Raw genomic sequence first — 21,146 nt, 5'->3', positions numbered from 1 at the left:
CTTGGTTTAAGTGGAAAGGAACTGTGGTTGCTGGAATAAATTTACCCACCTACCTAAAAGAACTAGGGAAAGTATGCCCTCTATATTATTTTTACAGTTATTTTCCTGGAGGTCATTGCTTTTTAGGACTAATACTGCATTATTTCATTTATGACTACTGTTGCATTACCAGACTTTTTTTATTATTATTATTTTTACCATGTTCCCAATACTGTACAAAGTTCTCTATTTACATTATTTTTAATGGAATTCTCACAACCATTTTTGTCAGATAGTGATGGCATCTACTTTTATAGGTGAGGCAGCTAGGTATATTATTACTACTAAAAAGGGTTTCTTTTGCAAAAATGTGAATACCTTCTGTGTGCCAGTTATATTACATGTATTGTCTCGTTTCACTATACATGTGCAAGTTACAATAACAGCAGAACTTATGGAATTAATTCTCTTGTCCTCCTTTTTGGAAATACCTAACCAAGACAAGTTAAAGTTTTCATTGTAGCAGTGGTTGCAATGTCCAAGAAATTTATTGTGGTAAAGTATCTTGGAGAGCATTTATTCCAAAAAGTTTATGATACAAAAGTATCCTTTTGTCTGAGTACTCTTTGAGGATGATCAGCTATGTGTGTGTGTGTATGTGTGTGTGTGTTTCTGTGAAAGAGAGAGAGAGAGAGAGAGAGAGAGTGATCTTTTGGAGAAACAGAGTCAACAGAATGTTTTTTGGAAGTTTTCAAGATAATCATCTAGCTTTGTTAACAGTGGTATTGTTCTGACTTTCTTTTCAATACTTCTACAGATGGAGGTGACAGTAGCAGTGAGGAAGATAAAGAGGAATCACATGAAACTCCTGTGGAAGTGGAACTCATGACTCAGGTTGACCAAGAGGATATTACTATTCAGAGTGGTGGAGATGAACTAAATGATGAACTAATTCAGGAAGAAAGCTCTGAAGATGAAGGAGAATCTGAAGATGTGGTAAAAGATCAGGAACCTCTTGGTGAAATGAAGGATGAAGGGGAAGAAACATTAAATTATCCTGATACTACCATTGACTTGTCCCACCTTCAATCCCAAAGGTAATTAAAAACTATCATTTTATAGCTGGTAGTGATGGAAGAATTAATCCTTCCAAAATAATACCAAAATTGACTTTAATACTTTCACTCTCTGTAGTTCTACAGTCTTATTATCTTTTCACCATTTTATGGGAGGGGCAGGTAGATCTCTCTAAAGAAATTTCCAGGACCCACGGTAGAAAAATATAGTAAACATAAAAGTGTTAAACATAAAACATAAAAGTAAACATAAAAGTGGGGGCACTTGGGTGGCTCAGTGGTTGAGCGTCTGCCTTTGGCTCAGGTTGTGATCCTGGGGTCCCAAGATCGAGTCCCACATCAGGCTCCCTGCAGGGAACCTGCTTTTCCCTCTGCCTATGTCTCTGCCTCTCTTTGTGTGTCTCTCATGAATAAATAAATAAAATCTTTAAAAACAAACAAAAACATAAAAGTGGCCAAAGTAGGTCAAAACAGAAATAAGTACATGACTCTAAATGCCAATAATGTAAGAGAGGCAATTCCACTAAAAAAATTTAAGTGTTTTAATCTTTAAAGTCTTACCAATCACCAAGTAAACAATATCATATTTTTAAAAGCTTTATCACTGGAATAGTTAAAAATAGCTTAGGAGTCAGACCAGAATTGAGTCTTAGGGTGTCCTTGGGCAAGTCACTCTGTGTCTGAGCTTCAGTTTCTTTCTCTGTGAAAATGGAATGTTAACCCCCTTCATAGGGTTTTGGTGAAGATTATACATATATAAAGCACCTGGCAGTGTCTGGCACATAGGTGTTTAGTACATGTCCACTATTTAAGGATCTGTTTAAAAGTATGAGGTGAGCAATATGATTTTTAAAGATTTTATCAGTATTTGAAAATTTGTAGATTGCCAATTAAGTAATTAAGGATATGTTATGGCAATGTGGACTTTGTAAATGAGTCCCTTTTACAGGCTAGTAGATGTCTCTTTCTGTTTTTCATAGGTCCCTCCAGAAATTGGCTTCAAAAGAGGAATCTTCTAATATGGTAAGCTATTTTCAAAGTTTTGTGAAGAACATCATGTCTTTCTCAATGAATCATTTTCTGCTTTTAATTTTACTTTCTGAAAAATTAATAGTAGTGATGTTATTGTTTGTATTTGCTTGTGTTTTTTTTTGTTTTAATTTTAATAGAGTGACAGTAAATTACAGAGCCGGAGACATTTGTCGGCCAAGGAAAGAAGGTAAACATATTTGTGTTATCTAACTGGAAAGCATGTAAATTTTTTTTTTGTTTTGTTTTTTTTTTTTTTGGTTAGTGATGATTCAGTTATGACAGATGACTTGGCTGTTCTAAAGACCTCCCTTATTAAAATTACCAATATTTAGCATAAATCTTGTTTAGTTCTTAAAATTCAACTCTAATAGGTTTTTCTGTTTTAGGACCCTAGTCTGTCACTACAGTCAATGAGATAGGTCAAGTAACATGAGACAGACCATTTGTTAGATAAATAAGTGCATTAGGGATTGCAGTACATTAAGTAGGCTGGTTCTAGGATAATATTGGCAGGAATAAACAGAATACTTGAAAAAAAATAGGAGAATACTTTTTACTATAACATAGCAGGCCTCAGGAGGCAAACATAAAGGCAGAAGCCGAAGGAAAGGGACAAGTGAGACAACCAGTAAAGGATAAAATAGGCTATAAAGCTAGTAAAGGAGTCTAGGAAGAAACTCTAGAGTGGAATGGACAATAAACCCTTTTATTTGAGAAAGATCGTCATTAAACATTTTCAGCAAACTCTCTAAGGACATGGCACTGTGCTAGATACTGAATATACAAAGATGTAAGATACAATAAAGTCTGTGCTTTTTAAAGGAGTTTTTGAGTCCTGGATTTAGGAAAGAGCCAAACAGAAGGAATACAGTAGTTCAGGAGTAAGAAATTGCTGTGATTTCAGGTGTTTTGAGAAATACCATCAGAAGTATACTTTATAGATCTATTAGGACTTAGGTCAATGAAGATAAGGTCAAAGGTTCCAAGGAGAATTAGCATGAACAAAGCAGGGCAGGGATTTGGAAGTAATATGCATAGTGTTTGGGGGAAATGAAAAGTAGAATGAGGTGAAAGGAACAAAAAGTTCATGTTCGTGAACTGGTAAATGTTAAGATTGGGAAAGTGAACTTGGACCAAAAGTGGAGAAGTGATTAGAATGATAAGCTAAGTATTTTAGGACTTTATCCTGAAAGTGATGTGAGGAGCACTTTTAGAAGAATTTTAAATGGGAACCTAAGATAGGTAAACAATTAAGGAAGATAAATCTAGATGTTCATGTAGAACAGTTTCTGGGGAAATACAGGAGGAAGGTCTGGGTAATAAGTGATGAGGACCAGGGCTAGGGCAGTGGCACTGAGAATAGAAGAGACTGCACATAAAATATACCACCCACCATAATAGGGTTTCCCCCTCCTCCTTAATCTGTGTATCTTTATCCATTTATTTATTCAGCTAACCTCTCAACATTTTATTGAATACCTAAGATCTGCCAAGGCCATGCTGATACAAAGACTACAAATCCCAGTGCCTGGCCATCAAGGTGTCGAGGCTACTGAGTAAGGATAAGTCAGGTGTTGACAGAATGTTAAGCCTGGATGACAGAAAAAATGATAAATCCATGTGAGAAGAGTTTGCAGCTTTTACCTATATGCTGATTTGTGCTTTTACACTGTAGCCTGGTGATTATGAAGTTAAGCAGAAGCCATGATCTTTTACATATTGTACATGTTCCCCTTATCATGTAATATTTTAGGGCACTAAGAATTAGATGTTCCCATTTCATTTCTATTTAGGGAAATGAAGAAGAAAAAGCTTCCAAGTGACTCAGGGGATTTAGAAGTGATAGAGGGAAAGGACAAAGAAAAAGAAAATACTCTACACATTGATACTCATCAGAACACAAGCAAAAGTATCCCAGCTGTGCAGCCAATGAAACGAGGACAAAAGGTAATAAAACTTCAAGGTGAACTGTTAAGTTAGTACTCTTTAGTTCACAAATGAAGCTGTGAGGTTCTTAATTTTTTAAAGTGAAACAAAAGATGTAGACAAAAAAATAATCCTATGTGGAACATAGAGATCAGTGTTGTGTCCCTTTAAGATCATCTAGATAGAAGCTCTCATTTTACATAGAAGAGGAATTAGAAGTATAGATTTTTAGAAGTCTGAATTATCAGTCATTTATAGTTAGGAGTTCTTGTGTCCTGTTTAAAGAAATCTTCAAGTTTATAAATTCGTTACCTGGGCCCCAGCTAAGATTAATAAAGACAAAAATCTTTGGAGGTGAGGCCTAGAGGTCTATAGTTTTAAAAATTACTAGGTAATTTGGATGTGTAGCTCACCAGTTTAGTTGACAAAATGCAAAGTCTTAAAAGCCTTTGTCCAGCTTAGCTTTTGCTGTCTTGTTTCCTGTTTTTCCTCTATATATAGATCCTGACTTCAACCAAACACAGGGACTTGCTGTTACTATGCTGTCCTGTCTTTACCTTACAATCCTGTTTTTCCTATATTCCCTGATAGTATAAAATTTACTTATTTTAAGACTTTCAAGTTGTACTTTATTTCTTCCCCACAGTTCTTGCTTAAGCTGAATGAAATCTCTGCATTATCTTCGAAATGTTTGCATTTAGAGTATGTTACGTTAATTTATCCTTATTCTTACAGGTGTCTTCTTTTTCTAAATTGGTATTTAGAATTTGGTAGATTCTTTGAGGCTGAGGATTATGGTTTATTCATCATTTTAGTTTCCATATTGTTTATTATAATGGTACCATCTCAGTAAGCATAGAAGTACTTTTTCTTTACAAACGTTTGTTGCTTTTAACTGCTGATTTTTTCCAATGAAAATCTTTTGATTTTGTAGAGTAAGATGAAAAAAATGAAGGAAAAATATAAAGACCAAGATGAAGAAGAACGCGAACTCATCATGAAATTGCTAGGGGTAAGCAACATCTAAAAAAATCTTTTGCTTTTTTTTTTTTTTTTTTAAGATTTTTTTCATTTATTCACGAGAGAGACATAGAGAGAGGCAGAGACACAGGCAGAGGGAGAAGCAGGCTCCATGCAGGGAGCCTCAAGTGGGACTGATCCCAGAACTCCAGGATCACACCCTGGGCTGAAGGCAGGTGCCAAACCACTGAACCACCCAGGGATCCCCTTCTTTTGCTTTTTGAGGGGCATCCAGACTATTGTCTATTATATGCTAGGATTTAATACATTTTTGTTAAAATATTGACAATATTGGACATGTTGACATCATTTTACCTTTATGAATTAAAGTCTGCAGGTTCAAACAAAGAAGAAAAAGGGAAGAAGGGGAAGAAAGGAAAAACAAAGGATGAACCTGTGAAGAAACAGCCCCAGAAACCTAGAGGTGGACCAAGGGCTTCAGACAGCATAAAGAAAGAAACTCCTTCCCTTGAGGTTGTAACTCATGAGTTACAAGACTTGGCTGTAGATGATCCACACGATGACAAGGTAGGGCTACCACACATATGTATGTAGGCTTTTGTTTCATTAATTAGGGTTCCCAAGACATGAGGCTTACAGTGCTAAAAGCAGGACAAGTGGTAACCTTATTGTTAATGGAAGGTCATCTTAGAAATACAACCTAAAAGACTAAATTTCCAGGATAGAAGTGTAAAAATGGCTGTGTTCATAGATGGTAAGTTTTTTACAAGCCTTTAGAAAATAATTTTATGGAGAGGTTTTATTTGATTCTAGTGGGAACTTAGTTATAAGACAATTCAGATTGTCTTAAAAATGAGTAGAAAGTAAATTTGCACTTCTCTAGAGTTTTCTATAGGAATATGTGCCTGTATTATGTTATATAAGGGCCTATTCAGTTCAAGTGCCCTTGTTGAAAAACCAGCGAGAAGTTAGCATTTATCCAGTTAAGATAGTTGCCTAATTATTGTATCAACTGAATACAACAAACACAGCTCTTAGTATATCATCTTGAAATCCAGAGGATTTATTCATAAAATTGGAAAAAAATTGGCCTTACCTGTATTTGTATTTATAGCAGTTAAAGCTTTGGTTAGAATCCGGTGCTGGCAGAGATACAGGCAGAGAGAAAAGCAGGCCCCATGCAGGGAGCCCAATGTGGGACTCGATCCAGGACTCCAGGATCACACCCTGAGCCAAAGGCAGATGCTCAACCCCTGAGCCATCCAGGCATCCCTGATCCTCAAATTTTTATACTATTCTCATATCTGTGATTTATTCTATAAATAGACTCAGATATTGAGGTGTTATGAATCATACATTAAAAATCTATTTAGAGATAATCTAAGAAGAGCAAACAAAAGTAAACTTACCTTAATATGTGAAAAATTTATCCTAGAACTATTGAACAGAGACTAAAAAATAAAAGTTCTATTTACCAGGATTCTCCACTTTCCTTTGGCAAACATATCAAATTTAGCTGTCATTTTAAATTATCATTTTACATTGAAAATCGCTGTTTTAATTTCCCTATTTTAGCATGTATACCATATGAAAGCTTTAGTTTTTAAACTTCAAATAAGTGCTTTTTCTCTTTGAATGGCATTATTCTCTCAAGTAGTAGATGCACAAATTAATTCAGAGTTTTGGGACACTGAAGAACACAGTTTTAGGGTCCATAACCTGTTGGTTAGATGTGATAGTCTTATTTTTTTTCTCCTCATAGTTTTTAATCATGTGGAATTTCAATTTATGTTATAGCTGACTTTTAAATTTTTGTTTCAAGCAGGAAGAGCAAGATCTGGATCAACAGGGTAATGAGGTATGATTTTGTGCTGGGGGTCCCTACTATGACACTGACTACAGTCTAGGTCTCAGAATATTTGATATACAATTTCTAACTACCTAAGACTTCTAAAACAAGATTACAGGCTCTGGAGTCCAACATTCTCGGTTTGAATCCCAACTTTGCTACATCTAACTGCAACCCTGAAGCATTATTTTTTGTGCTTCTGTTTCCTCATTGAGGAGTGAGGATGATTGGACCCTACCAGGAGAGTGTTGTTTTGAGAATGTACATAAAGCATTTAGAAAAGTCCATGGCACATAGTAAACACTACTTCAGCACCAAGCATCTTGTCTGAGTTGTATTCATGTTGCTAAGCTAATCTTGTAGGCAGCCCACCGAAGGGCAACTGTAAGAAGATACTTCCTTAAGAATAGGCAGATGTCTAGGGGAGGAGAGGCCTAGAAAATCCCCCTCATTGAGAACTGCTGGTCTAGCCAAAGTATCAGTCCCATTTCCAGGCAATGGAAATGTATTTGTGGTCATTATTGTACACCATTTTAATCCATAGTAGTTTTCTGCAATGAGAAATATCCATTTTTTTTCTCCCTTTTCTTAAATGTATTTACAAAGATCATTTTTGAAAATCATTTTTATTTCTCATTATGCTGTACAAAATTATAGCAGTAAGGAATATAAACACCATTGGTCTTAAACTCTTTAGAGCTATAAATATAAAGCAGAGCTGAAAACTATATAGGTCTATCAGAAAAAGATAAAAATATGTTGAGATATTAGATTTTTCCTTTTTTAGGACTGGTATGAATTTTCTGATTGTTTTTGTTTTCCCTTTTTTAGGAAAATCTCTTTGACTCTTTGACAGGGCAGCCACATCCTGAAGATGTATTACTGTTTGCCATTCCAATATGTGCCCCTTACACCACCATGACAAACTATAAGTAAGTCATCTATAGTTTACAAAACCATTCATAAGTCACTATTGTGTCAAGTTTTGTTCAGTAACACATGCAATTCCTCTTTAAAGATACAAAGTGAAACTTACTCCTGGAGTTCAGAAAAAGGGAAAAGGTATTTAAAATTCTTCTGAATTATGATTTTGAACATTTTTTTTACTGGACAGAAGTAGATTCTTCTATTTTCTATTTACAGCTGCAAAAACAGCTTTGAATAGTTTCATGCATTCCAAAGAAGCAACAGCAAGAGAAAAAGACTTATTTCGCAGTGTAAAGGTAAAGTATTTCTCTGGAAGTCTGTAGATCGGTGGTGTAGTTAAAAATGTTAGCAGTTGCAACTTTATACTTTCAGTTCTTTATTCAGTAGATGCATGCTGCAGCTATTATTTTGGTAGAAAATGTCTTACTAGAAGCAAGTGTAAAACAATTAAAATCATTTCAGTTGAAAATTTTGGAAATGCCTTTCTTTTGACAAGAGAGGACACAAACTGTCATAAAAGATACATGACCACTATATAGAATGTGAAAATATTCAGCAATTCTCTTTTTTTAGGACACGGATTTATCAAGAAACATTCCTGGCAAAGTCAAAGTGTCTGCACCCAATCTTCTGAATGTAAAAAGGAAATAGCCGAAATGAAATCCTAAAATATTTGAGAAGAGCCAATTTTATAGCCTTTTGGAAGTTCAGAGATGAAAACACCATGTAACAAGACTTCCGCATTTAAAAATGAACTAAACATTGCCTTGCTATATTCGCCAAAAGGACTTCTTCCCCCCAACCCCCCTCTGGTTTTTTAGAGAGGAAACACTATGATAGGATTTCCTAAAATATTTGTGGACAGTTAAATGCTAATTGTATACATCTGTAGTTATTCTCCTACATTTTCTTGAACTTTGGGAGGTTAATACTAAGTTTTCATTTCATGTTGTAAAGAAACTGAACAGTGAAGTGGCTCAATTGCTTAGACTGTTGACTTGGTAGTCTACCGTATATAACGTCTAATATATCTCTTATGGGCCAGTCACAAGGTTTTTTTTTCTTTTCCCCAGTGTGGTGGGGTTGGGGGGTAGACGTTTAGGATTAAGTCTTGGAAAGCTTCTGCCTTTACTTATACTTGTCAAAAATATATTAGACCAGATTTAAAATACACATAATTCAGCCTAAGAAAGAACACCTAGAAAAAATTGGTATTGATCATTTCCATGCATTTATACTTCACTTTCATCCTGGTTTCTTCTGTGTAATCTCATTCAGTTCTGTATCATTTTATTTTCTACCTCTAGTAATTATCAGCATGTTACAGAGTATCTTAACCTAAGATATCATAAGTGCACTTTTTCAGGCTTATCACTAAAGACTCCTGACCCAGCTCCTCCTCTTCTATCTCCTAACAGAATGGAGAATTAAGTCATACATCAAATTCCATTCTTTTAAAATTTTTACTTCTTAAATGATTAGACGGTAGCTACCTACAGTCAATATGACCACTTGCCCTGCCCCTGTACCAAAGCATTAAGGTCAAAGTACTGAAGCTGGTGGTCCTTCCAAACTTAGTCCTATTGAGAATATTTTTCCATTTAAATGTAAAAAAAAAAAGAAAACTTTGTAATACAGCCTAGTGTTGTAAATACAATAGATTACTCTTGCCACTTAAACTATTAACTTAAAAAGATAACGTCACCATTTTGATAGTGGTAGGAATAATTAGTATAATGTTTCTACAGCTATATATCTGAAGTTACTAAAAAGGAAATATAATAATAACCATTCTTTAGGGTAAAAAGCCCAAATATTAGTTTTCTTTTGCTTTAACAGAAGACAGTTACTGGTGTTAAATACATTTATTGTAAACTTTAGACACAAAAATAGGTTCTCTAGGCCATTCACATGCACATTAAAACCAAAAAGCTGCAAACTACAACAATGCATATGATTATACAAACAATGCCACTCTCTGATGTTTACAGAATTGCTGTCCATGCAAGGTGATCAGAGGCATTATCTACGAAGCCTTAAGATCCAGAAGTGTTGTTACTACCAAACCTCTGATTAACACTGTGAAGTAAGTGTTTTGGAAGGCAGTTCCACGAGTTGGCTAACATTTCTTTAAAGCAAATGACTGCTTCTAAGCTTAGCCTGAAAGTAGAGGAGAAAAATAATTTGTTTTACTGTTTAGAAGCACATTAACTTGAAGAATTATAACCCCCCCCCCAAAAAAAAAAACAAACCCACTTTCTTTAAAGGTTTTAATAGGAACTGGTTAGTTATATCAATGAAAGCTTGTTATTGCCCTTATCTATAAACCTGGTTTTTCAAAAGGATTAATTTAAAATGAAGTACCTAGTAAAAAGTTACTTACCTTACAAGAGATTTTGGTTGAACTGAAAATATAAGTATTTCGTTACTGTGTGCCTGAAAAATAGAGAAGAACACATTAAAAAGTAAGTACTCCACAAGTAAGTTTCAGAAATATTATAAAGTGTCCTTTAACATAAGGTGTAGTATACTTACAGCTCTGTGATGGACAAGAAGGTTGTTGGCGCACCCACCAAAAACAATTACTTCTCCTTCGTCACTGGCACAAGCTGTATGCCATAATCTATGTTTAAAATGAAAGCTTGAGTTTGAAGTTACCCAAACACCAAATTGATAATTTATACTAAAGAACCAGAATGATGAAATAAAGACTAGAGATCTTTAGTATAGACCAGAAACACGTTGAGAAGCAATTATCTTAAATAGCAAAAGCTAGGGGGGGGCAAAAAAAAATCAATGTCTGTTTTATCTGGATGTTATCATTTTATCTCTCTGGTCCAGTCCTAATTTATGCAATGAGGGGTTTGAACTGGATCTGTTCTCTAGGTCTTTGTTAGCAATAAAAAAAAAAATCTTATGGGAGATGTGTGGTATATGCCCTCTCGATCTTCTTTTCATAGTAGGGCCAGTTGACCTTATACAAAACATCTGAAGAATGCTGAATCTGCCTGAGATACTCAAAGTATCAGGCCTGGTAATTCTATGGGAAAAACTTTTGTGCCAAATGAAGCCTTTGTGCATAAGTGTACTTAAATTAGAAGCTTGGGGGAAAAAATGCAGGCTGACCTACTTAAATGTGCTGAATACCAGTTGTGACTATATCATATCCTTTAGCAATTTTTGTAACAATTCTTTTTGAGATTAACAAAAAACTTTTTTGGGGTGGTGGTGGTGATTTGACTTAATATTTATTATACAGCACTACTGCAAATCTAATAGAAAGTTCTTGATTTAAGGTTTTGGAATTCTCTCCTTTCCAGTTACTTTTTTTTTTTTTTAAGATTTATTTGAGAGAGAAAGAGCACATGAGTAGGGGGAGAAGATGATGAAGAGGGAGAGGCAGATTCCCCGTTGAGAGGGAGCCCAAGGAGGGGCTCCATCCCATGAACCCTGGCATCATGACTTGAGCTGAAGGTAGACACTTAAGACAGCCACCTAGGTGTCCCTCCAGTTATTTTAAATGACAAACCTAGAAGCAGTTCAATTCACTTGAGTAAAGACCTTGATTATAAATTTTAACTACATCAATTTTACGATAAAAGCTGCAGCAAAAGTCAAAGTCCAGCTCTGCTTTTTATGCACAGTGACAGGAAAGAAAGCATTCAATAATAGGATAACATTGGTTTTCTTTTGATGTGAAACCTTAGTGAATGCTAGGATTTTTGTAAGAATGACAGATTTAATGCAGCCACAATTTCCTCTCATTACCAGTACTGTACATCTTTATGGCCCTCAATTATTCAGTACAGGAATTATTTTTTAAATAGTTCATACCTTGGTTTTTCAGTATAGGGATGATTAAACTGTATCCATTCATTTTTACTGATGCAGTAAGTCCAGGCATCACCTGATTGAAGCAAAAAAAGAAGAGCCATGAAATGAAGTATGTTATTTTGTCGATAGGACACTGATACTTAAAGGGCACAGCTTTAGCAAGAGAAGTAATAAATGAGACCGTGAGTACAAACAGGAAGTATATATCCTTTTTTTTTTTTTTTCTCTGCAATTAACCAAGTAAGCCCTTTGCCTGTTACAGCCCTTCAGTAGGGCTTTTAAGGGTTATACTGGACAGAATGGATATCCTAGTATAAAAACAATTAGAGGTTATGGAATCAAAATTAATAGCAAACCTTCCAACCAACCCTACAGCGCTCTGATACATCTAAAAGAGACTGATTTTTTTCTAGCTATATATCACATATGAATGATATATAATGATTTCTTACATTTTTTTAAAACTTACTTAGTGGCTGTTTATCAGTGGTAAATCCTCCAAAGAGAAAGAGATGATCTGAAGAAACTGGTGTTAGTGAGTGCCACGATCGGCCAACTGGGCATATGCCTTGTGGAATTCTTTAAAAAAAAAAAAAAAAAAAAAAAAAAACAGCTAGGTTACAATATCTGTGTTTATTTATTTATTTATTTTAAGATTTATTTATTCATTTATTCATGAAAGACGGAGAAGCAGGCTCCATGCCGGGAGCCCGACGCGGGACCCCGATCCCAGAACCCCAGGACTGCACCCCGGGCCAAAAGCAGTCACAAAACTGCTGAGCCACCCAGGGATCCCCAATATCTGTGTTTAAAAGTAGCTACTGTTGAATACAGAAAAATGCTGAAGAAGTTTTTAAAGTTCATATAGAATTACGAAAAAGACTTTAAATTTAAAAAAACTTCTTGGTATTAATAGCTACAAGCTTTAGAACTATGTTCTTAGAAGACCTTTCAACAAACACTTGAGCACAAGCTGGGTGCCAGATACAGTTCTGGAAACAGGCAATTTAAAAAAAAAAAAAACCTTTAGGGATCTAGTCATCATATTTAAATTCTCAGTTATAGAAAATTTAAGCAAATACATTATATACTGATAACAGAATAAAAAAAAACTAACAAAAATTATCTAAGTGATACATACAATTCATTCCACTCCCATGTATCCAGATTAAGATAGTGAAGATCATTCATTCTGGCATCCTGAAAAAGGGTAATTTTAAGTAATTATCCTTTGAATGACTCAAAAGCAAGTCCTTGAAACTGTTCATACACTTACTCGGTATCTGCCTCCAAACACAAAGCCTTTGTTTCCAACAGTTGCACAGGCATGGGCAGCACGAGGTGAAGGTGCTTTACCCTACAGAAGTCATAAAAGCAATCTTTTAAAATAAATACCAGAGTCATCTCTGGGTATGGGATGAGGACATGCAAGACACCTGAGCTTTTAAGCTAAAGTGTGCAGATGTCTAGTCAACAGCAATACTAAAACTGGGAACTATAATTTTATGTTTTTTAGGTGTATTACTGAATGTACTAGTTAATACAATGCTTGTTTTATTTTTATCTTTTAAAATAAAAGGTAGCGCATTTTGTGACACCTGTGTCAAAGAATAATCCAGTGCTAGGTCATTTATTTAGTTACAAACAGTAACACTTAACATCTATTAGATAACAGATGCTGGGTTAGTCCATACATTGTTTCTGAGGTATGGACTCCTTAGAGAATAATGACAGCAATGGATCTTCTCTCACCAGAAAAATGAGTGATCTATCAGTTTTAACCACCTCCCAACTACCCTTCTCCAAGGAGCCTTGCTTTAATAATTCAGTATTCTTCAGTAACTCACAGTAGTGATAGGCTGACTCCAGATAAATGTTTCAGTGTCTAAAATATGTACATGATCATTCCATCCTCTTGGGTGACTGGAATTCTACAGAAAATTAAGAATCTGGGTTATTTTACAAATGTCTGTATAGCTTTGTCTGGTTTATGAATAAGCCAAAATGAACAAGACTAGCAAATATGTTATTTTCAATATACCAAGAAGGCCATATACAAATACAAAACCTAACTTACCCAAAAAGATGTTTCATCAAATTCAAAAGTTCCCAATACTTTATCTTCAGGTAAATAGCCATAACCTCCAAAAAATATTAACCTGTTTGACAAAAAAAAGACAAGACACTAAAAATTCAAACATCCACAGGTTAGGAAGATACAAGTTTTCCTTTTGTTATGCTACAAATTGAGAAGGCATACCTGAATATATGAAAGTATTTACTCACATAGTAATGGCTACTGTGGCTAATTATGTCTTAGGTGCAATGGTAAGTGCTTTGATGTATTAATTCACTTAACCCTCATATGGACCCTAGAAGGTATGTTCTAAGGTTACAGTGGTTATTATCTAAGGGTACTTGAATGGCAAACCACTTTGTACATAAAAACCCAAACGTGTGGGGCTGCTAACTTACTTGTTTTTATATACCCAGACACCAAGTTTGTCCTTTGATGATGGAGGAATTCCTTGGCAGTCAATCCTTTCCCACTGTAATACTCTGTCAGTAGACCTTGAATCCAGCATGTAGAACTGTCAGAAGCAGTGATTTCAGTTAGATTTGGTTATGTTAAAGAAATTCAACTTTGGCATTTAATTTTATTGTGATTTAATGATAATAGGAATGTCATTTAATTCAGTTCTCCTAAAAGTGTAATTATAGACTTAACTGGTCTGAGTCTACATAGGTAATTTACATTCTGGCATAAATTCCTTAAGTCACTAGGCACCCTGTTCAGCTCATTTTTTTCCAACAGCCACATTTTTTTGATGAAGGAATAGAAGTGTGTGGATTTTCATTCTGTACCTTACATGGGCACTTGGAGTTGTACTGATCTAATTTATGGGTATGGCATTACCAAAAAAAAAAAAAAAAAAAATGAACTTCGCAATTTCACCTTCAAATTTAACAAACAGATCTTAAGTGCCTACTTAATCTTTTTAAGATTTATCCTTAGCTGCTACAGTTAAGTACTGGTCTTTCAAAGGGTTCTCATTCAGGTACTTGAATAAATCTGACCATTATATATACCGTTTTACTTCTCTTAAGACTCCTAGGCTTCCATTTGATCAAACTTAAAATAACCAAAGCTAGCTGTTTGATATAGCAACTACTCCCATTCTTCTGTCCAGCCCTAAAGCCACAGCTGCTTTCCCAAGCTGCTTCATGTCGCTTCGAAGTATCTTTCTCCTCCTTGGCTCTGAAAAACAACACATGGCTCCACTACAGCAAGACCTCAAAATCTTTTAGGCACAGAACCCTTCAAACAAAATCTTAAGCAAAAGCTTAACCAAAGTGGAGCTACACTTGTTAAAGTGGAGGCAGGACAGGTGGTCTGGACCCTGCCCAATTATGCTCCTCTCATAGGTGGCCCAAGGCATGCCAAAGAAATCCCTAGAGCTCCTAGAAGTACAGTTTGAAATTATGTCAGCCATATGCTCCATCCACACCAAACCACTTGGCATTTCCACGAATAAGACATATTTGCTTATACCTCTGCCTCTTGATACTTGTATCTTGGCTACCCCTTCCAATTATGATTCAATTCACCCTCTTTGGTGAAGACTTTCCTTATTCTGTTCCTCCATCCTGCCAAACACAATGTCAAGGATTCTTTTTCAGATTTAAAAATATTTACTGAGCTATTATACTATGAGCCAGCTCTATGTATCTAGTTATATGCTACTGAAATTGTCTACTTCTTATGTTGTGTCCCTTTTAGAATGTGAGTTCCCAGAGGCAGGGACTGTATCATTCATCTCTTTGTCTCCAATGTCTAACCAAGTGCTTAGCGTTTAAGGTGTTAAGTTGGTAAATAAATTTATGAGTATCCCTAAATCATATGCACCTTCCTGACTGACATTTGCGTCTTACTGGCTTGAGAGAACTTATCTTTTTTTCCTATTTGGAAAAAAAAAAACAATGTCTGAACAACAGTATCTTATGTGCCATATTATAGGAATATCAGTATATAAAATGTCAGTATTAATTCATCCTTATAGTTGAGTGGTGGTCTGTTAATTTTTACCCTGTCCCTCGTGATTACATCTTGTTTTCATTTGGTTTACTAATATTTCTCTAACACCCCTGGGTTCTAAGAGACCAAGCAGTTGCAGAGAGCACAAAGCAAAACCACTTAGAAAATTTCTGCACACAAGTTATCAACCAAAGTTGATTTTACCAAAGGCCTACATAAATATAGACTGGTAGACAAATACTAAAATGCACATACACACCATTATCACATACATATATTTTTTAACTGGGACAGGAGTATGGGGTAACCTTAGAAATCTGAAGTTGTCTGAAAAAGAGTAAAATTGCCTTAAACCATAATCCTTAGAAACACTAACCTTATTTGTATTGCCTCTTGAATGGTGTCCTCCAAACAAGTAAAGCACCCTGTCTACACACACAGCACAGCTTCCTGACATGGAAGGAGGAACATCTCCTTCTGTGTTAATTTTTTTCCTGGGGGCAAAAAAAAACTCTGAATGTAAATGTTTCCCAAAAGGGAAGAAATGTAAAGGTTATTCATTTTTCTTCTATTCCCACAATAAAGGGAAAAAATAAAATAGACTGGCCAGCTAGATAACCTCTGGGGTCTCATCTAGCTCTAAAATTAATCCACAGAATGTGGTTTCTCCTCTTCACCGGTTACCCAGGCAGGGCCAGCTGGTGCTGCACACAGGCAGGAAAGAAGTTCTGAAGCCTCAGTGTTGTGTGATCCTAGGAGCATACCATTTTGTGTTTCTCAAACTGCTCTTTATTGACCTAATCAGTGGCTATTTTGTTTTTGGTTTTATGGGGCCAGGAACCCAAAAGGAAAGGAGTCATACCACTACTGACAGCTTAATTCCGTAAGTGTTTTTATTCAGTCACCTTTTAGTCATTCAAATGAATTGGATTCACACCTTAGGTAAAACTACAAGATATCTGGTACTTAACGGTAGGCCACATTCTCTTTATATATGCTAAACTTTAAGTTTTAGTAGGCTTATTTTTACAAATCTTGGGACTGAATGTTCTAAAAATCTAGAATTCCCCTATTAAAGAAATACTGTAAGTTTCCAATTCTTTTTTAAAAAAGAGCAAACAGCTCAGATAAAACTGATTTGCTATGTACAGAAATATCTTGACTTTTTAGTTGAACTTTTCTTTTTTTAAAGATTTTATTTATTTATTCATGAGAGACACAGAGAGAGGCAGAGACAGGCAGATGGAAAAGCAGGCTCCCCGCACAGAGCTTGATGTAGGACTCTTGATCCCAGACCTCAGGATCACACCCTGAGCCAAAGGCAGACGCTCAACCACTCAGCCACCCAGGCGTCCTTTAGTTGAACCCTTAAATCAGGTGGGACCACTACTCTCCTTGTTCTGTGATCTAGAATGTGCAAAATATGCAAAATGCAGAGTTTTTCAAAGCGAACCATGGAGACTACTTTATAAACCCCCAAGCATGCTAACCCAGCATTTTGAAAACCACATTAATTCTGCCAAGAACATACTCTTTTGAGTTCCACTGTTTAGGAGACTGGCAAAAGGTCTTTTCAGAACATCCCCAGGTGTATGGAAGGCAAATTTTGGTTAATTTGTTTTAAAAAAAAACCCTATTTTAAAGAGATATGCACTGTAATTTTTGTTAGAGCTCATTAGAATACCACCTTTATTTCTAGCAGATAAAATCTAGAAATTCTTTTCTCATTTACCATATAACAGAAAATATAAACATCTTGAAAAAAAATTATACAGAGAACTTTTACTGTATTTCCATTTCAGGATGAAGCCTCTACTTCTTTAATATTACAGCGATACTTTACAGAGCCCTGAATAGAAGTTTCTTCAAAGGTCATGAAAGTACTGAGTAATTACGGAACTACTGCAGACTTGTTAATGTATCTAAGCTTAGCAGCTAAACTGAACTAGAACATTGTTTTTAGCTTTGCATTTTCTGTTAAGATATTTTTATTATATTAGAAAGGGCTTTACAGAGTTTAAGATTTATTTTAGAGAGAGCATGGGTGGAGGAGAGAATCTTAAAACAGACTCCCTCCAGAGCATGGAGCCCGACTTGGGGCTCCATCTCACAACCCTGAGATCATGAGCTGAGCTGAAACCAATAGTTAGATGCTTAACTGACCGAGTCACCCACCAGGTACCCCCAGAGTTTATCTGCAATCTTATTTGAACTTTTTAGAATCCCTCATAATATCCACAGTTACCATCTTCCAGTCTCCATGTTGTAGATCCATAGTTCTTCTCTAGGCAGATAAAAGTCATATAATCCTCTGACTTGATTACTCTAAGAATAAAAAAAAAAAGCAAATATAAAAATAATTGGCATTCTAAAGAGGCACTATGTGTTTTTTCCCCATCTTGAGATACTAATGAGAGTTAATGAGAAGTAGGTCTTACAATTCAGGTCTATCAAATGGACAATCTTCCCTGTCCCATACTCAAGGTAATGCTTAGACAACCTGACATTTAACTCAAGTTTTTGATACAGCAGTTGTGATGATGCAGGAAGTTCAGAGATCTCCAGAAAAATCTCTAAGGCCACTTGATCCTGAACAGACCATGCACCAACTTTCAGTGGCATGACTTCAGGAGCGCTTCCCTGACACGTCTACTGTGTAAGTGCCTGGCCCACACTAACACGATGTCGTTTTCTAGCCATTTTCTCCTGTCATCCATCCATCCTCTACCAAGAAACAGCAGGGGCAATTAAGTCCATATGCAAAACTAAGTTCCCCGTTCTGCTCTATTTCCCTTCAGGTAATAATTCTTAACAGAGCGAGCCTACCACATGCCAGAACTAGCTGAGCACTTTCAGTGGATTATTTTATTTAATCCTCTCAACAACCCTAAAAAGCAGTTGCTATTACAAGAGAATAGGTTTTTTTTAGAGAGGTAATAATTTGGCCAGGGTTACTTTGCAAGTAACAGTGGAATCAGGATTCTACCCTCCTTTCCCTGAATTTGCAACTTCAGTCACAGCCCGACCTCTCCAGCCTTTGAACCTTGCTGGTCACTTTTTGAACAATGTCAACAACAGAAGTTCATGGAGAATGGATGTCAGAATGGAATAAGCCTGTGTAATAAGTGTTATACAGGAAGAGGGGAGGTGGCCACGTAAACATTTTCTAGTCCACCACTTATAAAGGCTGGAAGCAAGACAGCAGGCTGACCCAGAGCAGACCAGCCTCACTTGAAGGGGAAAATGGACGACTGTGTAGGAAGCTCAGGTTTATTGCCATCAATACAATCTGCAAGGGCTTCTCGGGGTGCTAGCCAAAATACTGAGAACAGCCTGTTTTGCAACCACTAACTCACTTCACTGATCATACCTCCCTAAGTCCTAGACATCCAGGCCCTCAAAAAATCACCATCAAAAATATTCCTGACCACACTCCTTCTCCCCCTCCCCAACATAAAGTTCCATTCCCTCAATGCTGCTGATTTTTACAAACAGAATTATGAATAAGCAGTTTAGACCAAAATGTGATTGACTAACAGGTTAATGTCTCCAATGGAATTATTTATATTTTAATAAGCGTTTCTACACACCAGCCAGCCCTTTCTTCCTACCAAGTAAGTACCCTCCTCTAAACACCTGTTCATTGGAGCCTGAGGAAAATATTAGAGATTAATTAGAACTGGCCAAAAATGAACAAACAAAAAACCCCATGCTCTGTGGTTAAACTAAATGAGCTCGTCAGGACAGCCACAACAGTTTCTTCCATCTGCCCTTTTTGGACAGTCATCAGCTATGATCAGGTCAATTGCGCCAGAAGCAAAAATCTATGACCAGAGTCACAAAGTAAGTCCTCAAAGGCACAGATGTAGTGGACCAAATTTCAAGCACCTGGGGGTGGGGAGATAAACTTTAAAACCTAAAGGGACAAAAAAGTATTTTTGGAAGGAATGGATCAGAGCCACCTCAGCAAATGAAAGGTGCCAATTCTAGAATGTGGAGCGTTACTGGGACGCTCTAATAGCAAAAGGGCAGGAAAACTAGTAAACAAGGTTTAAATAGACACCTGGGTAGGATTCCCCAGCCCGGGAACAAGGAATGCAGCTGGCTCGAGGACGGGAACTAATCACACGGCTTATGATTGGAGGTCAAAGAGCTGACTTGGTAGTTACACTTGATACTGCTGGTTTTTTGGTTACTGGTGGAGGCTTTACCGTTAATTTTCTGCAAAACGTCTACCCTTTCTCAGCTGAAACCAAAAGGAAACCAGCCCTGAAGTGCTCCGATCAGGGCGCCGGCCCTCCGCACAGGTGCAGCTAGGACTCCTGATGAGGCGGGAAGGCTGCAGAAGGCGCTCCCGGGGCGCCGGGTCACCCCATAACCGGGCCACGGCGTCCGAGGGCCCTGGGCTCCCAAGGGGCCTGATGAACGGTTACGAGTGACATCACGCGACGTCACCTCTCTCTCTCGGACACACACGCACACCGCAACCTTTTAAAATAAAACCCGTCCCGGAGTCGAAGCCGCCCAGCGCGCCCTCCCCTCAGTAACGCTCCGGCTCCCCTCAGCGGCGGGTCCGCGGCGGGCGCGGGGCGGGGGGGCGGGGGCAGCCCGGAGCGTCGGGACCGGCTGGGGCTGCTGAGGAGACTCCCGCCCGCCAGCAAAGGCGCCGCGGGGGCAGCCGAGCGACGCCCGCCGCGGCCGGCCGCCCACTGACCTTGTAGCCGCCCCAGACGAACATGTGGCGCCCGTCGCCGACGGCTACGTGGCCGCTGCGCTCGGCGGGGCAGGCGAGCTCCATGGACTCATAGCTCTCGTAGGCTGGCCCCGGCAAGTCGTCCGCCCGCAGCTCCTCGTTGCCATCAGCCATCTTGAGGCTGCACGTCTGTTCACCAACAATCCTCACACCCGCGAGGGCAGGAGAGACAAAGGAAAAGGAGAGAAATGCACGGCGGCGAGAGGCGAGCAGAAGGCGGCGGCGAAGGGCCCGGCGGTAAGGCCGCCGCTGGCCGCCCGCGCCCTCCCAGCCCCTCCTCAGCGAGGACAGCGTCTCCGCCGCCTGGGCTGCGCCGCGGGGTCGGGCCGGGGGCGGCGGCGGGGCCCCGCCGGGAGCAGGGCGGAAGGGGGTCCACTTGCGGCCGGCCGGGACTGGCTTCCAGCGCGCGCGCCCCGCCTCCAGCTCGCCTCTCGCCGCCCGCCGCCGCCGGCCCTTGTTTACGCCACGGTCGGAACCGCCCGTTCCGCTGACGCCGCCTGCCGGGCTCCGGAAGCGCGGCCGGCGCTCAGCGCCCCCAGCGCCGGGTCCTCCCGCCGCCGCCGCCGCCGCCGCCCGCCCCCGCCCCCGCCCCCGCCCCCGCCCCCGCCCCCGCCCCCGCCCCCGCCGGCCGCGAGACAGAGTGCGGTCCGGCTGCCAGCACGCTCCGACCGCCTGGCCTGCGGGCGCCCAAGGAGGGGAGGATCGTGGCCACATTCTCGCGGAAAATTATAATTTTTTTTTTTTTTAACTGAG

The 21,146-nt window shown here is 38.4% G+C and overlaps 2 protein-coding genes across 5 annotated transcripts in view; one reads left to right on the top strand and one right to left on the bottom strand.

The window, feature by feature from the left end:
- Positions 1 to 9,439, top strand: part of NEMF (nuclear export mediator factor) — a 46,200-nt gene extending 36,761 nt beyond the window's left edge. Inside the window, exons 23-33 of one of the 2 annotated variants that reach the window (XM_072838489.1) lie at positions 797 to 1,076; positions 2,036 to 2,078; positions 2,225 to 2,274; positions 3,881 to 4,034; positions 4,948 to 5,025; positions 5,364 to 5,561; positions 6,820 to 6,852; positions 7,675 to 7,775; positions 7,862 to 7,905; positions 7,987 to 8,066; positions 8,344 to 9,439. In XM_072838489.1, the coding sequence (XP_072694590.1) occupies positions 797 to 1,076; positions 2,036 to 2,078; positions 2,225 to 2,274; positions 3,881 to 4,034; positions 4,948 to 5,025; positions 5,364 to 5,561; positions 6,820 to 6,852; positions 7,675 to 7,775; positions 7,862 to 7,905; positions 7,987 to 8,066; positions 8,344 to 8,421 (1,139 nt within the window). In that variant the 3' untranslated portion in view covers positions 8,422 to 9,439. Of the gene's footprint in view, positions 1 to 796; positions 1,077 to 2,035; positions 2,079 to 2,224; positions 2,275 to 3,880; positions 4,035 to 4,947; positions 5,026 to 5,363; positions 5,562 to 6,816; positions 6,853 to 7,674; positions 7,776 to 7,861; positions 7,906 to 7,986; positions 8,067 to 8,343 lie in introns of both variants that reach the window. The other variant, XM_072838488.1, reaches the window with a different exon arrangement.
- Positions 9,440 to 9,620: 181 nt separating this feature from the next.
- Positions 9,621 to 20,794, bottom strand: KLHDC2 (kelch domain containing 2). Of its 3 annotated transcripts, none has more exons than XM_072838490.1 (13): positions 20,355 to 20,794; positions 17,886 to 17,965; positions 16,017 to 16,134; positions 14,080 to 14,195; positions 13,682 to 13,763; positions 13,452 to 13,535; positions 12,881 to 12,961; positions 12,746 to 12,804; positions 12,074 to 12,183; positions 11,605 to 11,677; positions 10,306 to 10,393; positions 10,154 to 10,206; positions 9,621 to 9,930 (listed from the first exon to the last, which is right to left on the bottom strand). In XM_072838490.1, the coding sequence occupies exons 1-13, from the start codon at positions 20,505 to 20,507 to the stop codon at positions 9,807 to 9,809; spliced, it is 1,221 nt and encodes a 406-aa protein (XP_072694591.1). In that variant the 5' UTR covers positions 20,508 to 20,794; the 3' UTR covers positions 9,621 to 9,806. The 3 variants fall into 3 exon arrangements, with proteins under 3 accessions (XP_072694591.1, XP_072694592.1, XP_072694593.1); XM_072838491.1 differs by lacking the exon at positions 20,355 to 20,794 and adding an exon at positions 19,852 to 19,992; XM_072838492.1 differs by lacking the exon at positions 20,355 to 20,794 and adding an exon at positions 19,704 to 19,831.
- Positions 20,795 to 21,146: the final 352 nt, after the last annotated feature.

The sequence above is a fragment of the Canis lupus genome, chromosome 9 (assembly GCF_048164855.1).
Source record: "Canis lupus baileyi chromosome 9, mCanLup2.hap1, whole genome shotgun sequence".
NCBI classification, from domain to species: domain Eukaryota; kingdom Metazoa; phylum Chordata; class Mammalia; order Carnivora; family Canidae; genus Canis; species Canis lupus.
The sequence above is the reverse complement of the archived record's forward strand: the minus strand, read 5'-3'. Positions and strand labels throughout refer to the sequence as shown.